At 35.6% G+C, this 22,342-nt stretch overlaps 1 protein-coding gene across 3 annotated transcripts in view; it reads left to right on the top strand.

The window, feature by feature from the left end:
• Positions 1-22,342, top strand: part of TPP2 (tripeptidyl peptidase 2) — a 67,964-nt gene that overhangs the window by 36,329 nt on the left and 9,293 nt on the right. For 2 of the 3 annotated variants that reach the window (XM_087814248.1, XM_087814250.1), the window contains exons 15-26: positions 71-147; positions 2,490-2,596; positions 4,268-4,422; positions 5,566-5,682; positions 5,940-6,040; positions 6,632-6,728; positions 7,575-7,712; positions 9,050-9,294; positions 9,809-9,887; positions 11,692-11,730; positions 17,140-17,291; positions 22,173-22,269. In XM_087814248.1, coding sequence (XP_087670374.1) covers positions 71-147; positions 2,490-2,596; positions 4,268-4,422; positions 5,566-5,682; positions 5,940-6,040; positions 6,632-6,728; positions 7,575-7,712; positions 9,050-9,294; positions 9,809-9,887; positions 11,692-11,730; positions 17,140-17,291; positions 22,173-22,269 — 1,404 coding nt within the window. The remainder of the gene's footprint in view (positions 1-70; positions 148-2,489; positions 2,597-4,267; positions 4,423-5,565; positions 5,683-5,939; positions 6,041-6,631; positions 6,729-7,574; positions 7,713-9,049; positions 9,295-9,808; positions 9,888-11,691; positions 11,731-17,139; positions 17,292-22,172; positions 22,270-22,342) is intronic. The other variant, XM_087814249.1, reaches the window with a different exon arrangement.

Here is a 22,342-nt window from a genome sequence, read left to right as displayed (position 1 = left end):
TTTTTTTTTTTCTTTTTTCTCTGTTTAAAGTTTATTTATAGATACTGAAACTTAATATTCTGTTTTTAAGGTATGTGGCTATGATACAGCATCCCCTAATGCAGGCCCTTTGTTCAGAGTTCCAGTCACCGCAGTTATAGCAGCAAAGTAAGTAACAAGTTACCAGCAAACAGCTCACTGTTACCTGTACAGTTTATAGCTGACCCTTGAACAGCATAGTTTTGAACTGTGCACATCCATTGACATGCAATTTTTTCAATAAATACCTGTACTGTTTTCGATCCACAGTTGGGAGTCCACAGATGCGGAGGGCCGACTGTGCCCTGATCTATACCATTTTATACAGGGGGCTTAAGCGTCTGTAGATTTTGGTATCCATGGGTGGTCTTAGAGCCAATCCCCTGTGGATACTGAGGGACAACTAAGTTTTGGGGGAGTAAAAAGTTATATATGGATTTTTTTACTGCTTGTAGGGTCAGTTCCCCTAAACCCAATGTTGTTCAAGGGTCAACTCATTTTTTAATGGCTTTTTATGAAAATAATGTGAACTTTTAAAGGATTAATGGGCAGGAACCAGATACTAGGCTTTGGTTCCCCTCCTTGCTCAAAGTCCAAGGTGGCACAGAGTCAGTCCTGTTATTCCTTGTTCGCTGTGGGGATGTGATGGTTCCTGTCCTCTGCCCTGACCCTGCACTGAACCTGCTTCCCCCAGATGCTGACGCACTTCTGACTGCCCGATTCAGAGGACCTCCTAGCCTTTCGTCTTGCCCGCTCTCTCTGCAACATGTGACATGCGACTTCTCCCTCTTCTGCCCCCACTCCATTTTAACCCCCTTGTCTCTGGGATTACTATTTTTCCTGGGTCTCCCACTTTTCCAGTCACCTGCTGTTTTCCACACTCTTCGCCTTCTATCTTGTTTTCCACCTGGAACCAAGGAACTCAAGGCTGATCATATTACTTCCTATTTAAATACATCAGTGGCCTGTTCAAGGACCAAGTTATGCTCCTTAAAATAGCAAATAAGGATCCGTTACAAGCCAGTGTTTCCTGTCATTTGTACACCAGATTACACATTTCCACAGGTCACAGACGCTGACACTCTGGGTTTCCTCAGGACTGCATGCATTTGCACAGCTCTTTGTATTGCTCTGGTTTCCTGTCTCTTACCAACCAGGTGTGTCCCTGGTCTTCCCCAGGTGAAGGGCGTCCTTTCTTGCTCCTTTCTAATGCATTTTGCATGCCTGCAGTACAGACTTGGAATATATTGTCACTTTTTATTTAATTTACCACATTTGACTGTGAGCCTACTGAAGAAGACACAGAGACTGTATCTTATATGTTTGTATATGGAGCCCATTATACAGTATTTACTAAACAATATGTTTAGTAGATGAAGGGTAAGATTGAGATTATGTGAGTATTGGAAATAACAGAATGTTCTAATTTAACAGTTTCTGTAGAGTTAGTTACACTGGTAAATATTAAATACCCAATAGTCTTAGCCCATAAGAAACACAGGATTAAATTGCGGAGGTAAAAAGTGACATACACATGAAAAATTGCATGACAGTTCTCACCTTATGTTTCCTAGAAGTCCAGTAGGAGCTTAGACAAGGTAAAGTATAAAGTTCAGGAATCAACTGAGACATTATCTCCTTCAGGAAGCTTTCCCTGGTCCGTTTGCATGAACCAAATCTCTTTTCTCCTAACACTTCCTGTCTAGCTAGAGCATGTCACGTTAAATGTCTCAGGTGGTTTTTTGTCCCCTCTGGATTGTCTGTGGCAAAGGAAAATATTTTATTCATTGTTGTATTTGTAACTCCTAATAACAGTGCCTTATGTATAGTAGGCTCTCATTAAATTTTTGTCACACTGACTAGAATTTGTTCTTAGCCTGCACTTTAGGTTTTCATAGTAGGTAATTATACATTAGACCTTTATGTTTCATTGGCTTCTTACAAAAATGCTATGAAAGTGGTTCCTTTCTTTACTGTTCCTTTCTTTATGGTCTGAAAATATTTTGAGCTACAAAAGAGGATTTATTTAATACCAGTCTCCAAGCTATAATCAGTACTAATGACATAAAACATTACCTTTGATGTTAATATTTAGAACTCACTATAGCCCAGATTCTGGTAATTGGAAAATCCTGTGAATGTAGCACAGTTTCCTTAAAAAAAAAGTGAGCTTTCTTATTTTGTGTGTGTGTGTGTGCGTGCGTGTGTGTGTGTGTGTGTGTGTCTGTGTCTTACAGGTTATAAAGCAGACAAGTAAAAGGTAGAAAAATCATCTTTACTGGGCTAGCCAGGGTTTATCTCTGCTAACATTGCAAAAATGAGATTGTAGTATGCGTACTGTTTTGTAAACAGCTTTTAAGTGTTTATTTCTAATGAACTATTAAAATCTAGAGTACCAGTGGGCTTATAATTAATTAAGGCCTTTTTTACGAGATTATCACATTTAATCATTAATTTGTATTACTTTTCAGAGTAAATGAATCATCACATTATGATCTAGCCTTTACAGATGTACATTTTAAACCTGGTCAAATTCGAAGGCATTTTATTGAAGTTCCTGAGGGTGCAACATGGGCTGGTAAGTAAAATTAAAGCCTGTATTGAGCACTTTATGTACATCATCCTACCTCTTTTATGATTATGCCTATGTAAAGTTCCTACATCTGTAATACATATTTTTCTAATAACAATACTATATCTGGCACTCTAGATTTGCTATTAGGTTCAGAACGTTTTGAAGATCTAGTAATATTTTGCATTTGCTTTTATATCCAATCATCTAAGCCATCTTAAGGTGTTTTAATATTCAAGATTTTAACTTAGTTTAGAATAGTGCCTTATCTGTTAGTGATTAGAATCAGAATTGCATTGTTGTACAACTCTGGGCTGCTGTGCATGCATATAGAGCCCCTTGTAGATATCTCACGTTAGGCTCTGATAAAATATACATTAATCATGTTAAAGAATAAAAATCTATGGTTAATATTGAATCTGGAATCATTTTAATGGTAAATATTAGTATTATAGTGCTGTAATTATGATTTGCTTAGACTGGTGTTGAAAATAGTTTTTTGTGTTTTTTTAAAAATAAGAATTTATCAGATGATCCAGAAGGGAAGGAGATTGGAGCACTTAACAGTCTCAGGTTAGAAATGCACTGCAGGGGGTGGAGGAAATGGGAAGATGTTGGTCAAAGAGTACAAACTCAGTATGAGTCAGTTCGAAGGAGTTAACATCCAGCATGGGGACTGTGGTTAACAGTACTGTACTGTACACTTGAAATTTGTTGAGAGAGAAGATTTTAAATGTTCTCACTACAGAAAGAATTGGTAACTGTGATATATGTGCTAACCCACCTTATTGTGTTAAACATTTCACAGTGCATGGGCATATCAAGTCATCACATTGTACACTTTAAACATATGCAATGTTCCTTGTCAATTTGATCTCAGTCAGGTGGAAGAAGTAGTCAAAGCAAAACAAACAAAAGTACAACAGATGATACCTATTTCAAATAATAAGAAATACTGTTATAACACCAGGTCTTGTATTATTAGCAATTGATCAGATTCACAGAGCTCTGTCCCAACTTGACCTTGTGAACCGGAGAATTAGGCCTTGCTTCGCTCCCTCTGTTAGAGTGGGAGGGTACTCAGTGGCTGAGCTGCTGACCTTGCTCAGGCGATTTGGGCCTGCCTCCACCTCTGCCTCGGGATAAAGCTCAGCGTACATAGTTCTGACGTCATCCCTTCTAGAGCCAGACTGGGCACAAGTGAACCAAGAGGGAGGGACTCAGAAGAGTTATCAGTGAAGTTGAATAGAAACTAATGGAATTTAAGTATGATGACAAGTAGAGGTTTCTAGAATTAAAATCCTCTATCAGGAATTGCTTGGCTTTCAACTAAAACAAGAGGAAAGGTTGAGCTTAGCAGAGGAGAGAGGGATTTTAAAAGGTACCTGATTTAGGATAATTGTGTGTCCACCTATGGAAAGCTTTCTGTTTCATGGTGTTTGCAGCACAGTGTTTATTTTAACACTGGTTTATTTATTTTCCATAGCTGAATCTTCTATACTTTCAGCTTTATGAATACTCTATTGATTCTTTGTTTTTAAGGAAATATGCATATTTATTTTGAATATATCATTTCATTATTGATATATTATTTCCTAATAAGTGGGCATTCTTAAAACCATTTTATGTCCATTTTAAATCTTACCAGTTTAAAATTTTGCTTCTTTTTTATTTTAGAAGTTACAGTGTGTTCTTGTTCTTCTGAGGTGTCTGCCAAGTTTGTTCTTCATGCAGTACAGCTTGTGAAGCAGAGAGCATACCGAAGCCATGAATTCTATAAGTTTTGTTCCCTTCCAGAAAAAGGAACACTGACTGAGGCTTTTCCTGTCTTAGTAAGTTTTAATAATTTGAAATTCTGAAATGATTTCTTTTCGTTTTTGGTGTGGACTAAGTATTTGAATTTGATTTTTATATTCAGAATTTCTGGGGGCTGCATATTTTGTTAATGCCAAATAAATGAAGTAGAAAGATAGGTAGTCTAGTTAGGATACTTAAGACCTAGTCCGAGGTAAATATTAATCTCTTTTTAACTCTTAAATATTTAGTCAAAGGAGAGTGTGGTCTGATAGACACTGGCCCCTTGCATTGGGGACCCTGATCGATACGGGCTCCTCATCCCACAGTAGATTATTTCCTTATTGAAGATGGTTCTACGGTCACTTAAGTTATTTTATTACTGCCCTGTTGTAAAGAATCTATGAGGTTAATTTGCTTTCTAGGTGAAACTACTACTGCTTCCTACAGAAATTACTTCAAATATGGCAGATCTCCATTCTTACCAGTAGTGTTAGAAATAATGACTAGACCTTTCTTCATAGAAGGTGAATGTACTGATACTTTCTTAAACTTGTAACATTGTGTTTTCGGTTGGTTATATGGCTTTTCCTGTATCTTTCTGATCACTTTCACTAGTGTTCATGTATGTATCAGTGTTGTGATTCATCTTTAAACTTTCTAATATACTGATTTCTAGAAAACTTAATTTAAAACTGAGCACTGGGAACAGTTTTTGTTTTTCATTATTTTAATAGGGAGAAAGATGTTAGTGACGATAATGTCATTTTGCTTTGGTTGCCATGCAGCTCTGAGCCTGAAACTCAGCTGTGGCTATTGAATATGCCTTATAAAGCTGTAATACCCTTTCTCCTGTCATATTTCCTTTGGTTCTAGATTTTTATTCCAGTTTGTTTTCACCATTATTTTATTGTATATGTTTTCAAAATCTGCCAAGATCTTTTATGACAAGCACTGTAGGATTATGTGTATTTAAATGTCTGCACTACATCCCTACAAGTGTAATTTGCATAACTCCAAGCTTAGTTAATAAAAGTTGTGTTTTCTTGCTTTGCTATAAAAATAGGAAAAGTTTGAAAGCATACACTTGCTTTGAAACACCTGTTGTTTATATTGTATAATATGAAAGAATTTGAGAACAAAGATTATTTACACATTTGTAATTTTCTTTCTCTTTGCAGAGTGGGAAAGCAATTGAATTTTGCATTGCTCGTTGGTGGGCAAGTCTTAGTGACGTCAATATTGATTACACCATTTCTTTCCATGGGATTGTGTGTACTGCTCCTCAGTTAAACATTGTGAGTTCTGCATTTTCATTATTTTTAATGTCAGTTATTTATGTTATTGAAAAATAATATCACTGGTTGGATTTAAACTTCAGTTGGGAAATTACCTGTAGTTCTGAAAATAACCACAGATAATTTAAAAGTATTGATGTTCTTGGATGCTTATAAACTTTGCATTAGATGTTTATTTTATGTCCAAATATTGCTTTAAAATACAGTTTATTTTCAATGAAGTTTTGAGAAACTAATTTGATAAATATTCTTCATAGCATGCATCAGAAGGAATCAACCGTTTTGATGTTCAGTCCTCCTTGAAATATGAAGATCTGGCTCCCTGCATAACTTTGAAGAGCTGGGTGCAAACACTACGGTATCATTAAATGTTTTAGGCTTACAGATGTTGAGTATTGATATGGGGGTGGGAGGATCTCTTACACTCTTTGAAGAGAGTCGTTTTCTTAAATCCATCTGAATGCTGGAGATAAAAATTCAGATTATGACACTCTAGCCTCAGAATTTTGGCAGGTCTCTTGAGAGGCAACCCCATCAGTGGCTTCCAGCATTAATGTGGATGTAAAATTTTCAATGCACCTGGCAGGACCTGTCCTGTGAGGACGATCACCATCTGCAGTCAAAACCTGTCCTTCAACACTGTTAGTGATTGTCACCCTAGCATTGGGATCTGATTATATTAAGGACTGTTTGTTGACATTTGAGAATGTTTTTAGCATGAAAAGATTACCTTTGTAATATTACAAATTTTAAACTATATTATCTTTTGCTGTGGTTCAGTCAGTAAAGAATTAGGTAAGGTAATGATTAAAATTTTATAAAATATACTGAAAATGACAGTGTTTAGGAATACTTGTCACTTGTGATATGTTATAGATTTTGTTAATTATAGTTTTGTCTCATTAAATGAATTTTTGAATCAAATCATATATGAATCACTTAATTATAGGCCACTCAGTGCGAAAACAAAACCTTTAGGATCAAGAGATGTTTTGCCAAATAATCGTCAACTTTATGAGATGATTCTTACCTATAACTTCCATCAAGTAAGTGTCTTTATAATAAAGTGTGCTTTTACAGTGAACTTTAGTGTTTTGTTTATGAATCATAAAATTTAAAAATGGAAGAGTGGTATATTCAGTGTGTGTGTGTGTGTATATATATATATACACATATATATATATATATATATATATGAAACAGAATCAGGTAATTAACAGTAGTTAATTTGGAATTCTTCTCTGAGAAATTATGATTTGTAGAGATCTAAGTACCATTCGAGTCTGAAGTCACAAATTCTAATTTGTGGTGGCCTGGCCTTTGAACCTTAGTTTTTGTAATCACTGAATCTGTTCAATGGTACCTGACCAGTATTACCTACCCAGTGGTTAGGTGTCTCATCTAACCCAGATGCCTTCTGAGTGTGGTGGTAGTTGGCCTGCTTGCTTTCTGTGAAACAGGCTTTGGAGCAGTGAGACATTAGAATAATTCTTTGGTTGAATGAATGGTAAAAGTAGTTGAGGCCAGTGTAAATGTTGGATCAAAGAGATTATATAGGATCCATAAGATTTCAATAAAACTCTTATTGAAACATAATATTTGGGAGATGATTTCTTTCAATGAATTATAAAATTTCAGTTTTATAAAGAAAATATATACTGCTTTATTAATGAATACAAATGGCTAGGTTTGTATTTTTAAATCTTTGTACAAGAGAAGTACCTTTTATTAGTGCCAAAATACTGGATGTTCTACATTTTTGAAATTGGCTACCATAAGAAAATATTTTAATACTTTTAATGTAAAAGTCTCATCAGTAACAATACTACAAATGTATATTAGAAATCATGTAAACCAGGTCAATTAATAATTCTGTGTGGTTTTTTTTATAGCCCAAGAGTGGGGAAGTAACTCCTAGCTGCCCACTACTTTGTGAATTATTATATGAATCAGAATTTGACAGCCAACTCTGGATCATATTTGACCAGAATAAAAGACAGATGGGTTCAGGAGATGCCTATCCACATCAGGTATGAAATTGGCAGTGATTTTTAGAGTTAACAGAGCTGTTTTTTGAACGAATGAATTACTGGTTTCTTGTTATGGAAATGTTTGTTTTTGTTTTTTAATGTCATAGTTATGCATCTAGTACTTTGAGACATCACTAGAAGCTCAGTTTCCGTTGTAGAACAGACTGGGACAACTTTTCAGCCATGTAGTTCAGCTGAATTAAGTTTCGAGGTAGACGGGGGCAAGGATGACATAGGCACTGGCAGCATAGCTTTTTATTTTTAGTATTTTTCCTTTCCACCCACTGCTTCCACCCATCTGAAGGTTGAAGGCAAATCATTTGATATATGTGAGCACCTAGAAATGATCCTAGGTCTTAACTGGATGAAGAGCACTACAGCAGTGCCTAGTGTTTTCAATTTATTAGAATTTTCAAATTTATTTTTTCATTGGACAACTGTGTATTGAGCACTTTCTGTATGCTAAGCACTGTGTTTGGCACTATTGTATTAAAGAAAAAGCATAGCCTTTTAATCATAATTTATGGAAATTTTATCCCATTGAAATATTGTTGTAAGGAAATAAGGTAAATCCTATAAAATTTATAATTTTATACTAAATAATGAAAATGATGTATGCAAAGTTTCTTTTTTAGTTAGTCATTCAAGGAATGATTTTCTTTTGTTCTCAAAGCAAGTACCAGTCACATCTTCCCAGTACAGACTGATTATTGCAGAGCCATTACTTTAGTCGGTTGCTTTTAAAATCTCGTCAGAAGAAACTGCTGATGCAGAATACAGCATCCCATCCTCTCAGGCAGGTTAACTAGGTGGAGCATAGTAGATCTGTATTCCTTCATCTCTTGGCTCCGATCAGCAATAAAGCGATGTGGCATTTTGATTATAATAGATTACCAGTAATGTGTATATGCACATGTGTGTATGTCTGTTTTAGATATTATACAGCACCTCAGTTTTGCTAATTTTGGATGTTTTATACATTCTTGAGTAACCATGAACTAGAAAATCATAGCTTTTCTCACCCTGGAACAGACTGATTTAGCCGAAAGTATGGGAATAGCCTGTAGTGGAAAGAATGAGGGCTTGAGAATAAGACCTGCTTCCAGCTCCCTTGTCCTTTCCTCTGTATGTGACCTTGGGTAGTTCACTGATGTCCTGGGTCTTGCTCGCTCACCTGCAAGGTTGGGATCTTGTGTGCATGTAAGTGTGTGGGGTAACTTGCACTGTACCTCATGTACTGTAAGCACGCGAGGTTGTAACTGTTTCTGCTTATCATCTTTCTGTAATTTTTGTTTACTTGGCTAAACTTGACTTTTCTAAATGTTTTCTTTTTTTAGTATTCTTTGAAACTGGAGAAAGGAGATTATACAATTCGACTACAGATTCGTCATGAGCAAATCAGTGATTTGGAACGTCTTAAAGATCTTCCATTTATTGTTTCTCATAGGTTGTCTAATACCTTGAGCTTAGATATTCATGAAAATCATAGCCTTGCACTTCTAGGAAAGAAGAAATCGAGTAATTTGACACTGCCACCCAAATATAACCAGCCATTCTTTGTTACTTCCCTACCTGATGACAAGTAAGTGATGACGTTGCTTACACTTAATGCCCATCTTACACACTGTAGTTTATTAATGCCAGTTCATTACATTAGGCTACATTTTTTTAAAAATACATCTTTATTGATTTCAGAGAGAGGAAGGGAGAGGGAGAGGGAGATAGAGACATCAATGATGAGAGAGTCATTGATCAGCTGCCTCCTGCACACCCCCTACTGGGGATTGAGGCCGAAACCTGGGCATGTGCCCTGACCAGGAATCAGATTGCCACCTCCTGGATCATAGGTCGATGCTCAACTCCTGAGCCATGCCTGGCCAAGCCCAGTAGGCAAAATTTATAGTATGCTGTCATACTATACATTTTATACTAAGGTTATTTCTCCCTTTGATTTTGAAATCTTAGCTCTGGAAATTGTTTCAGAATGCAATTGTTTTGTTTTTTCCCTCCCCCCTAATTACCTTTGTGAAATTCTCTCTCTCTCTCCCCCTCTCTCTCTTTCTCTCTTTTTTTTCTTTTTTGAATCTTTTTGTTAGAATACCTAAAGGGGCAGGACCTGGATGTTATCTTGCAGGATCCTTAACATTGTCAAAGACTGAACTTGGAAAGAAAGCTGTAAGTATTAGTTTTGTTCATGTTTTTAGCACCGAAATTACCTATTCTAAAATTTCCCTTTCTGTAAAGATGAGGATTAATTCCACATTTCAGAATGAGTAAAACAGAATATCTCTCTGCCAAGAAAATAAAAAAATTATAGTTTTTACTAATAGAGGTCAATTACTATTTGGTTGTATTTTAAAATATTTAGTATTCTTGTTCCCAAGCGTAAGTTACCCTGGCCCTGAACCTGTCCTCCCTTGCATGGCTAATATACTTGACTTTCCCGTGAAACATACATCTGAGTTAAATTTGGCTTAAATGAATGGGATGTTTAAAATGAGAGCATTTTTTAGAATTTTAACATAATAGTGGATCATTTGGGGTTACCTCAAAAACTAGTCAGGACAATTATTACTAATGAACAATATTTTTCACACTGTACAGACCTTTCTCTTGTTGGAATATTATGTAATTATGTTGATAATTACAAGGTATTTCTTTTGGCATTGCCTTTTATTTTGGAGTTTCAAAATTATGGTTTTTTTTGTTAAAAACATTTTTCTGGTGGTTATATTTTAGAGATAAGTACCTGTTTTTGCTTTTCTGTCTTTTCATTACAAATTTATTATGAGAATAGTGTTTATATAGCTCTGTCACCTTTTGTCATTATCACTTTAGCTCAGTGCTAGTAAAAGTTGTCATTCTTACAATTTTGTATTTCTCTTTAGCATTAGTTCCTACAAATTAAGCCTATCACCTAATGCTGGAATCTATAAATGCTGCTATCAAATGAATAGATCTCAAACATTTTAACAAGCCCACTTATTTCTTGTCATTGTTGAAACAGATATTTATTATGTCATAGAGGCATAATTTAGGAATTTTGTGCTTAGAAAAAGTTGTTTGCCCTGACATTTCCTGTCTCATTTCAGTCTATACTATTTATATATTCGTTAGTATGATTTGAAGTGAATGAGTAGTTAATTGTATTGGAATTCATGGATGCACTGATTTAAGGACTAGTAGTCTTTTCTTGTAGACTTCATTTCCTGGGTAGCATGGTTGCTTCCTCCATGAGCTTCATCAGGGGAGGCTTCTGTGATGAGGTTCATACCCATATGACTCTTCTAAAGTGTCCACTTCCTTGTGATGAGTATGACAGAAGAGCACTGGTATTAAAAGTATGGTTTTAGCAATTCCAAAAGAGTTACTACTTCTTGGCGACATTCTTTCAGAGGCACTTGTGACATTATAAACGTGGAATTAACTAGTTATTACTTACCAGGGTAGATTTTCTTGAGAGAGAGCAAGAACTTAAAACTATAGAGTTAATTTTAATTCCCAACACATTATTTACTCTTCCCTCAGTAGTTTTGCATTTCTTATGATTTTTGGTAGTTGCGAAGGTTCATTTTACCTTCTCTATGACTTGAATATTGCTTTTTGTAAGAGAGCATGGATATGTGTGATTGTTGTGATGTCCTTAAAAGTCAGACTCTGTAGACTCTTGTCAATTAAATTTCATATTTCCAAAACTGTTTTGATAACTAATGGATTTAACTCTAACAAGTTATTAAAATAGGAAGCTGAAAACCATTTGCCCTTAGGAATAACATTTCAGTGCATTTTTATTTAAAAAAAATGAAAGTGGCAATGTTGCTTTCTTTAAAGCCTGCCATCTTGGTCACAGACCTGACCCTTCTGAGTACTGTGACACATACAGGTGGAACATAAACTGGGAGAAAAGCAAACAGAGGTGGTGTCTCCATCCTGTGTAGATGATGCATGTTTTCTTACAGAATGTCGTTCTAACTCCCAGGGGCAGTCTGCAGCAAAACGACAAGGAAAATTTAAAAAGGTACTGATTGTCAGTTCTTTAAAAAGATGTCTTAAAGCCTTATTTGCATATTAGTTAAACTTTTTTCTGTCACTATTATAAATCTTTAAAAAAAATAATCTCTCCCTTAGTTTCCTTGCTTTAAGTTCTGCAGTATAGTGCTTTTAGCTTACCAGTGTTGACATACTGCTTTCCTAAAGTTACTTTTTCTGTCCTAAATTGCTGGAGGGCCCCTGTTTTATATGTATATAGAAAAAAATTAATGCTATTTATTTCTTACTATAGATAAATAATAATATTTGAAATTTTGCATATCTAAAATCCTATATAGAGAGAAATATGATTTTTTTTCAGCTATATAGACCAAACAATTATTTTTAAAGTCTGAAAACATTCTTAAATTGGATGATTTGATTAAAAAATATTATTAAGGTATTTCAAGTGAATCTTATTCCTTGCTCTTGCATCTTCTTAGTTCTTAAAGGGCAGAGACAAACAGAGCAATGGACAAAGCAGGAACAGAAATAAGGACTGTGACCCAAAATTAAAACTTACACTAAGAGCATAAGCAGATTTTCAGGCCATAACTAGTAAGTAATCTGATCAACTTTTCTGCAACTTATTTGACAGTCTCTTGATTGACTTCTAGAGCCAAAGTTAACTCAAACAAGAAAAATTCTACCTCAGGTTTACTTTAGAGAAAGGGATACATATTCGATGAGCTCTCTGGTGAAAACCTGCTGACATTACGTATCATTTAGTGATTTTTCACATTCAAGCAGGAAGCATTGCAGTGGGAGAATTAGTACTTTAAGGTATAAACAAAAGATACCTCTTTGTTTCTTAATTCATAGTGATATGAAATGGGCTCACCATTTTATAATAGGTGAAATTCCTTTATTAAAAAAGAGCTCTGAAATGTCCATATTATTATGTAATGATAAATACTTGGCTCAAACAGAATACACCACTGGTAATCACCTTTCCAGATAAAAAAAAAAAAATCTGCTTCTCTATAGGCCAGTATTTTTCAGCTGAGCTTCTTAACCCATTTGTTCACCATGTACATTCATTTAATGAAACGTAACCAGCATTAAAACAAAAACAATAAAGTAGGAGATATTAGTTCAGCAGACTCATAAAACTGTAATTTCATTTTATCTATAGATTGTTTGTGTTTGGGTCAGTGTGAAAATAGCTTGCAAGCCACTGCTTTAGAGAATGAGGAAAAGGTATTCTATGAGACCATTAAAAATAGAAGATGCATATCACAAAGATGCATATCATAGATTTTTTTTCTTCCTATTGTATATTTTGGTTGATCTTTGGGGAGTTTTGGTGGATTTTGTTTGGATTAGGTTGTATGAGATAGAAAACTATCAAATGAATAGAAGGATTATTATTACTTGATGGGTAGTAAAGCTTTGTATAAAGAACTTGGCAGCTAGACTTACCTCTTCCCATTTCTCTCTTAAGTGCAAGTGCACATGAAGCTCCTATTTTAAAAATAACTATTATAGGTTTTTGGTTTTTTTTAAGTATATCTTCATTGATTTCAGAGAGAGGTAGGGAGAGGGGGAGAGAGAGAAACATCAGTGATGAGAGAGGCATCATTGATTGGCTGCCTCCCGCACAGCCCCCACTGGGGATCGAGCCCGTAACCCAGGCATGAGCCATGACGGGGAATTCAGCTGTGATCTCCTGGATCATAGGTTGATGCTCAACCTCTGAGCCATGCTGTCTGGGCTATTATTGTAGTTTTATAGTCACATTACCAAAATATATTATTAATTTATTGCCTGAACAAAATACCAACTAGGTTTTTCTGTGGACTTGTTCTCTGGGTTTCAGTGACTTTTAATTTAAAAACGCATTACACTTTTTTAAGCTCATTGTGATATGAAAGAAATTATTTTTAACAGATCATAAATAGCATTCAAGTATGTTAATCTTTAAAATAGCTATTTTAGTTTGTGTGAAGGTATTACAATTTTGAATTTTGTTGTTAGTAATTTAAGAACTAAGGAAATTGTTTTTTTTTACCCCAAATTTCAATGATGGTATGTTATATAGCCCAAAGAATAGTTAGTTACTGATTATGTGGGTAAGTTTGATTTTCTAAATAATACCATTCAATTCAAACATTGTTGAAATACTTTGTGAGTAGTGAGAATAATATGTTAAAAAAAACCCAAAACTTACTGTTAAGTATTCACTATAGAGAACTTTAGCATTTCTGCTCTGAAGATTTTTCTTGACTATGTTTAATATCATAATCAATATTTCTTAAGATTTACTGGTACAAAATAATTTTTATTAAATTGACACTATGCTAGGTCCTTAGAAATGAGTTGAAAAAAAACTGTCAAAAAGAACAGATGACCATGATAAAGCAAATGAAAAATAACTTTATTTTTCTTTTGATTAGGAATTAAAAATATCATGTTCATAATTCTTAGTAATAAAAAATTCTTGTCCTGATAAACTTTATAGGATTATACTGACATAATTTCTAATTTGATATATTTAAAAATATAAAAGACTGATTACAAAACCTTGATCCCTGCCCCCTGCTAAGGTCATTCATCATAAACTTTCCCTTTTTTGTCCTCTTAGTGATGGTTTATGGTTGCTGTGATACAGGGTTTCTTCCTATGTATAGATCTTTGTTAAGAGTTTATTGTTAATCATAAAATAATTTTAATGGATTGCTCATTTTAAATTCAGTTCTATTTTCTCTCTTCTGTACTAAAACATAATAGCAAATAGCTTACCTCTGAGCTTCAGAGAAGGAATTGGCTTACAACAGAGGCTTCCCATCTGGAAGTTTGTGTCTCTCCCTAATCAGGCAAGGAGGAGGGAAAACTAAAGGAGCTCATGTTAGGTTAGAGTGAATGTGGACTGCCGAGTTTCCTCCTCCAGGCAAGTGTTATTCACATGTTAGCATCCTGGATAATAAAGAAGCGTGATCCCAAAGAGAGTAGGAGAATAATGGTTGGAGGCCATTTAATTCTTAGAATTCTTAGGTCTGTTGTCTGTGCCGTACAGATGACACTGGAGCAGTCCGTTTAGTTAAGAACTTGGTGGTAAATTATCAACTCAGATTTTGCAGACACTTTAACTTGGCTTTGCTTAGGGCAGTCCCCATCTAGGAGAATGAACCTCCAGAAAGGGTGGGTGGCAGGGTCCAGAAGGAGCTAGCCCCAGCAAAATACCTGTTTTCTTTTCCCTGTGTCACTTCACATAAGATCTTTGCATGCAGGCTCTGGGTCCTTGACCTCAGAGAGAGAGTGAGTGTGGCACCTAAATGGGTAAAAATGGATTTGTGTGGGTATTTTCCATCATTGGTTGTCTGTGCTTGAAATGAGTCATATTGAAGTAGTAATTATTTTATGGTGGAATACTATCAGGACAACTATTACAGTAGTAGTTCCTTATTATTATAATTATACCCCAAAATAAAGTTTAATTGTGAACATTTTTAAATGGCCATATTTATGTAGTGTTTACAAATAGCTAAAAATCCTATTTTGGGGAAGGTGGGGGCTTGCAATATTATTTTTTAACTCACTCTGTAAATATTTTTCTGAAATTACTGTGATTAGAGCAGTAAAGCCTTTTTGGTAACATAACTTGTTCTCATTTTAGAAATTTTAAAAATTAACACAAATATAAGAATTTAATTTAGCAGTATTTTTAATGTAAACCTGAGGATACAATTTGAGAAATTGACGTAATAATGATTTAATTAAGGAACTTAATTATTGTGTTAAAAACAACTATTAAGTATAACATATGATTTGATTTTCCAGATAATGCGTTACTTTTCATAAGACTTATGTGCTTTAATAAAATAGATGGAAATAGATGTAATTAGATATAATTGCACATTTCTCTGCTCTCTACAAAGCAGAACTCTTCAAAAGACCTATCATACTTGTTTACTTCATCTCTTTATCTTTCTTCATGAGCCTTTTCTGTGCACTGAAACTGGCCAGTCATGGTGATTAGCAGCTACTGCCGCCAGGTTTGCAGTTATTTCATTCCCCTCTCTCCCATCACCTCTCAGCTGTAGGCATCAGTTTACCTCCCCCTTTCTCCACACTGTCCTTCTCAGGGCTGCCGTGACCTCAGATTCTCTCTGGATTCTGTGTCTCCCTCACAGAGCATCTATTAGATAGTAGAATGCTTTGGACCAAGTCCTGGGCACACTCTTCCCCACCCCCCAACCCTACCCAGTCTTCCTCACCCCCTAGTTTTAAATAGAGTCAGCAGGCACTGCTAGTTCTACTTTCACAGAATATCTTAAAGCCACTCATTTCTTTTCTACAGCCTGTTTAGTTCAAGGTGGTTTGGGATGTCTACGTTTGCTTCCTAACTTGTTTTTCTTTTTTTCTGCTTTTGGTCTCTATCATCCATTCTCCAGATAGTGTCAAGAGTTATTAAAAAAACAAACCCAAACTTTTAATTCATACAGGATTCAGAGTCATTAAACAAAAAGCAAAAATCTTTAATCATGTCACCGCCTTGCGTAAAACTCTTCCGGTAGGTTTTCTGTTGTGCTTAGAGTAAAATCTGGATTTTCTTTTACCGTATTTTATCAACCCTACTTGATACAGTTGCTGCCCACTTGCTCAGTACATACAGCTTTGCGCCCCATGAACCGGGCTCAGGTTTTTGCACATGTTCATCTTCTACCTTCAGACACTCTTCCTCTCATTTATTCGAGGTTTCCTTTTAGGTCATTTAGGTTCATTTAGATCGGGTGATTCCGCTTTAGAGTGGCTTTCCATAAGCACTTGGCTACAGTGGCTCCCCCGCCTTACTGACCAGTCTTATTTTTTTCACCTCACGCGTCAGTGTCTGATGTTACGTATTTACTTACCTGTTTGTTGTGTCTTCCCCCACTAGAATATATGCTCCCTGGGGTAAGAAAGGGCCTTGTTTGCATTGTCCTTCAGTTTGCAGAGCATTACCTGGGACAGTAAGGTGCTCAATAGTCCTGCTGACTGAATGAAGAAACACATTTTTCTTTAAATTTTAGAGAGAAAAGAGGATCTTTGTTGTTCTAACTTATTTTCTCCCCTTCTCAGATAAAAAATCATGCAAAGCTCAATATACTTTTTTAAATTAGCCTATCAAGTAAGCCTAAGAATACCAAATATACTCATACAGAGAAAAATTTATTCTTACCTCTCTTATTTTAAAGGAGAGAGTAGAAGCATTGGTACTTTAAAGTTGGGGAGAAAATTACTTTGGTTGCAGATTGGAATTTGTTTTGTATTGTGATGCCTTAGACTACAGAGTCTGGAATACAATGTAGTACAACTCAGATACAAGACATGTTACATGATATTCAGCTATTAAAGGTGATTTTAAAATATGTAAACTTAAGCATGTTAATTTAAGACTCTCTCTCCACATTCATAGGATGTAATCCCTGTTCATTACTACCTAATACCTCCACCAACAAAGACTAAGAATGGCAGCAAAGATAAAGAAAAAGATTTAGAAAAAGAGAAAGATTTCAAAGAAGAATTTACTGAAGCATTACGAGACCTTAAAATTCAGTGGATGACAAAGTAAGTTTTTAAGGGATTTTAATCCTTCAAGAGTTTACTTTTATTTTCCTATTTCCAACAATATTGTGGTTATATGCACTGGCTATCTTATATTATACATCTCACAGTTTGTTTATCCATTCACCCATTGATGGACACTTAGGTTGTTTCCATAACTTGGCTATTGTAAATAATGCTGCAGTGAATATGGGGTGCCTATATCTTTTCAAGTTAGTGTTTCCATTTTCTTCAGATAAATACACAGAAATTGAATTGCTGGATCATATGGTAGTTCTATTTTTAATTTTTTGAGGAATCTCCATATTGTTTTCCATAGTGACTGCACCAGTTTACATTCCTACCAGCTGTGCACAAGGGTTCCATTTTCTTCACACCCTTGCCAACAATGTTTTTTCTTGTCTTTTTTATAATAGCCTTTCTCACAGGTGTGAGGTGATATCTCATTGTGGTTTTGATTTCATTTCCCTGATAATGAAGATGCTGAGCATCTTCTCATGTACCTATTGGCCATCCATATATCTTCTTCGCAAAAATGCCTATTCAGATCTTCTGCCCATTTTTTTATATTAAATTTTTTGGAGTGACATTGATTAATAGGATCATATAGGTTTCAAGTGTACATTTCTTTGAGACATGATCTGTATATTGCATTGTGCGCCCTCTACCCAAAGTCAAGTCATTTTTCATCACCATATATTTGGCCTCCTTTACCCTTTACTATTCCCCCACCTCCTTCCCTCTATAACCACCATACTGTTGGTCTGTGTCTATTTGTTTCAGTTTTATATTCCACATATGAGTGAAATCATTTGGTTCTTAGCTTTTTCTAACTGACTTATATTGCTTAACATAGTATTCTCAAGGTCCATCAAGAGTTTGAGAAGGACTGGTATGAGATCTTATATGAATGCTTGGTAGAATTCACTAGTGAAGCCATCTGGTCCTGGACTTTTATTTTTGGGGAGGTTTTTGATTGTTTCAGTTTCCTCACTGTTTATCGGTCTATTTAGATTTTCTAGTTCTTCATAATTTAGTCTAGGAAGGTTATATATTTCAAGGAACTTACACATTTGTTCTAGGTTATTGAATTTGGTGGCATATAGTCTTTTATAGTATTCTAGTGTGATCCTTTGTATATTTATGATTTTTGTGGTAACTTTTTCTTCATTTCTGATTTTGTTTATATTAGCCTTTTCCCTTTTTTCCTTAGTGAGGCTAGCCAGGGGGTTGTCAATTTTATTAATCTTTTCAAAGAATCAGTTCTTTGTTGTATTAATCTTTTGTATAGTCTTTTCTCTATTTCATTCAAGTGTGCTCTAATTTTTATTATTTCCTTTCTTTTGCTGACTTTGGGTTACCTTTGTTCTTTTCCTAGTTCTTTACGATGCATTTTTAGGTTGTTTACTTGAGATTTCTCTTGTTTCTTGAGATAGGCCTGTAATGACATAAACTTCCCCCTTATTACTGCTTTCACTACATCCCAGAAGTTTTGATATGCTGTATTGTGGTTCTCATTTGTCTCTGTATATCTTTTGATCTCACCTTTTAGTTCTTTGACTAAGTTATTTTTTAGTAGTATGTTTTTAAATCTCCACATATTTGTGGGTTGCAGTGGATTTCTAATTTCAAAGTATTGTGGTTAGAGAATATGCTCGCTATGATTTTAATCTTCTTGAATTTGTTGAGGGTAGTTTTGTGATCCAACATATGGTGTCTTTGAAAACGTTCCACATGCACTGCGGAAGAATGTATGATCTGATGTTCTGGGATGAAAGGCTTTGTAAATGTCAGTTATGCCCATTTTAATGTGTCATTTCTAGATTTTTATCATCGATATCATTAATCCTTTCTTCCACCTTTCAGCTATATTTCCTGTGCTTGCTAGTTCATTCTTGATATCTTTTATTGAGTTATTAATCTCCAGAATTTCTATTTGTTTCTTTATTAAACTGTCAGTCTCTTTGGTAAAATACTGTTTTGCTCATTGATTTGTTTTCTGAGATCATTTAACTGCCTATTTTCTTGCATCGTGTTGAATTTTTTCAGAAATGCAATCTTGAATTTTCTGTCATTTATATCACATATTTTCATGTCTTTTTTCTTCTGCAGTTTTTCATTTTCTTTCTGAGCTGCCTCTCTACTTTGGTTATTCATGATATTTGTTAGATTCCTTCTTTGTCTCACATCTGTGTATGAGTGGCACTTCTCTAGCAGTTAATATGAAGCAGTCTATCATTTTCCAGTAAGTCACACTGAATCACAGGTTTTTTAGCTCTCTGAAATCCCAGGGCTGTCTCCGAAGCCAGACGCTGCTATCAGTGTAGCCCCAATGCAAGGGGGTGGGGTGATCTTTTAGCCTTCCCGGTAGTGGTGACCTTGGACCTCCATGGGGTCCTGCCTGCATCCTGGCCCTGGGATCAGTCAGAGTGTGCCCTTTGCTCAAGGAAAAAAGTGATTCTGTAGTACCAGTTCTCAGATGTGTAGATAATGTGATCCATAACTAGACACTTAAGGGCGAAGCGAGGTGAGTTGTAGGCGGCTAGAGGCTACTGGGTCTGCAGTGCTCCCTGGCTTTGTTTCTCTGTCTGGAATGCCGACCGCCTGATTATAGGCAGCACCCTGTGCTGTGTCCTTGCCCAGGTCTCTGGGCTCAGCTGTAACTCATAGTGCTTAAAACTGCAGGAATTCCCACTGAATCTCTTTGCTCCTCCCTGCTGAAGGGAGCACCGGCCACAACCTGATTCCTCCTCTCTCTGGACTGAGCCCCACCATGAGCTTCCAGCTACAGGACTGAGTCCATGGCTTGTCTCAGCTTTTCTCCCTTCTCACCTCCCCCATTCACTCCCACTTGCCCACCTTTAGATTCTTCAATGTATGGCTCTCTCAAGCGTGTTTTTTGCGTTGAGCAGGAAATTCTTTGTTGAGTTATAGCTGTTCAAATCGTTGAAACTTCAAGGGATATCTCTCTCTCTCTCTCCCTCTCCTTTCCTCTCTCTGAAATCAATAAAGATATATTTAAAAAAAATAAAATACCATTTTTAATAACTATGTAGTATGTAGTCCTGTGGTTGAAATATAACCTATTTAAATTCTCTATTGTTTTTCTTTGCAATACTGTGTTGGATATTTATATACATAAAGATTTATTATTTAAAATATATTTTTAATTGATTTTAGAGAGAGAGGAAAGGAGAGGGAGAGAGAAATAGAAACATCAATGATGAGAGAGAGTCATTGATTGGCTGCCTACTGCATGCCCTCTACTGTGGACTGAGCCTGCAGCCTGGGCATGTGCTGTGACCAGAAATCCAACTTTGATCTCCTGGTTCATGGGTCCATGCTCAACCACTGAGCCACGCTAGCTGGGTAGATTTATTTTTAAATTTCCATCAGATAGCATCTTTAAAATATAATTGTTGAATCAGAAATTAATTTCTATAAATCATCTTATGTTTTGCCAAATTACTTTCTAGAGTGAATATAACAATATATACTTCATCCAGTAATGTATGATGGGACCTGTGTTGCTCCTTATACCTTTGCCAATGGCAAGCCATGTAATTTAAAATAAAGCCTTGCTACTATAGGGTGAAAAAGAAAATGCTATTATTGCATTTCTCCAGTTGTTCAGTTTGAGCTTTTTGAATGTTATTTTATTGTTTGCATAGCCTCTGTCAGATGAACCATGTTCTTTGCCCATTTTTCTTTTGGCACATCAGATTTTTCTTTTAACATAAGAGATGTTAATACTCTGTTGAACTTGTCACAGAATTTTTCCCCAGCTTATCATTTTTCTTTTATCTTACTTTTTACATAGAAATGTATTCTATGTAGTCAAATTGATGGCTTTTTCCATTTGTGTTACGTGGTATTTATTTTACCACTGATTTTCTATCTGAGTCCTCATAGCGGAGTAAGTATGCATCCCTGCCGTCATGAGGTCTTACAGAGAGCAGACATCATATTATGAAAATGATTCCTGTTATAATGTCAGTCCATATTCATACTTACCTTTCCACTTAAAACTGGGTTGTATCTCCACTAGAAGTGAAAGTCTTTAGGTCAGTCTCTGGCTGATTGTATGATATTATAAACAGTTGAAAATATGATGTAAATCATTCAAAAGTGAGATTGCAGATACTGACTTCTGGCATGATAGTGGTGCAGGAACTTTTGCCAGGCTGGTTCTCCTTCGCTCCCAGTAAGAGGACTTTCTTCATGGGAGGAGCAGAATTTCTGCATTTTTCATCCAGCCCCGCTGCTTGTTGCTGAGGCTGATTTCCTGGCAAATGTGATCAACAGTGGAGGCTCTTTTCTTCCTCTCAGCTCCCACTTGTCTGCCTTGGATGTGGCACTCCTGAGGCCCCAGTCACCCCGCCCCCTGCTCAGGATGCAGTGGTTCCATTTCAGGCAAGGCAAGCCAAGAAGACTCACTCCATGTTGTCAGGAAGAACTGACATAGTTTTATTCAGCTTCCCCACCTCAGAACATGGAAAGTCTCTTCATTTATTCAATATTTTAGGTTTTTCAGAAAAATTTTAATTTTTCTTCTAGATCTTAGACATTGCTAGATCTTTATGTTTTCTTTCTATTTGTGAATTTTTTTCCTCCTTTTAGGAAAGCTGTTGGTGTTCATTTTTATCTTCCATCCTATTGAACTCAATTGAAACAATTTTCATTTTTTATTTTATTGGTTTTCTAGGTAAGCATATTTGTACCACCTGCAAATAACGATAATCCTTGTTACTAGGTATACTTATATTTCAAATTGAAGCCTTATGTTATTGACTGGAACTTCAAAACAATGTTAAATTACAGGAAAGATGGAAATTTTCTTTCTAAAAGAAGTGAAATAACGTTTTTTCTTTCTTATATATATAGGCTGGATTCTAGTGACATTTATAATGAGTTGAAAGAAACATATCCTAATTATCTTCCTCTGTATGTTGCACGACTTCATCAGTTGGATGCTGAAAAGGTTGGACGTGTTCATTTTTAATATGAGTATCTTATTTTGTTTGTAATATTAGATAAGGTTTGCATTTTGAATT

The sequence above is a fragment of the Miniopterus natalensis genome, chromosome 2 (genome assembly GCF_054644295.1).
Source record: "Miniopterus natalensis isolate mMinNat1 chromosome 2, mMinNat1.hap1, whole genome shotgun sequence".
Lineage (NCBI taxonomy): Eukaryota > Metazoa > Chordata > Mammalia > Chiroptera > Miniopteridae > Miniopterus > Miniopterus natalensis.
This window is presented reverse-complemented; position numbering and strand designations above follow the sequence as displayed.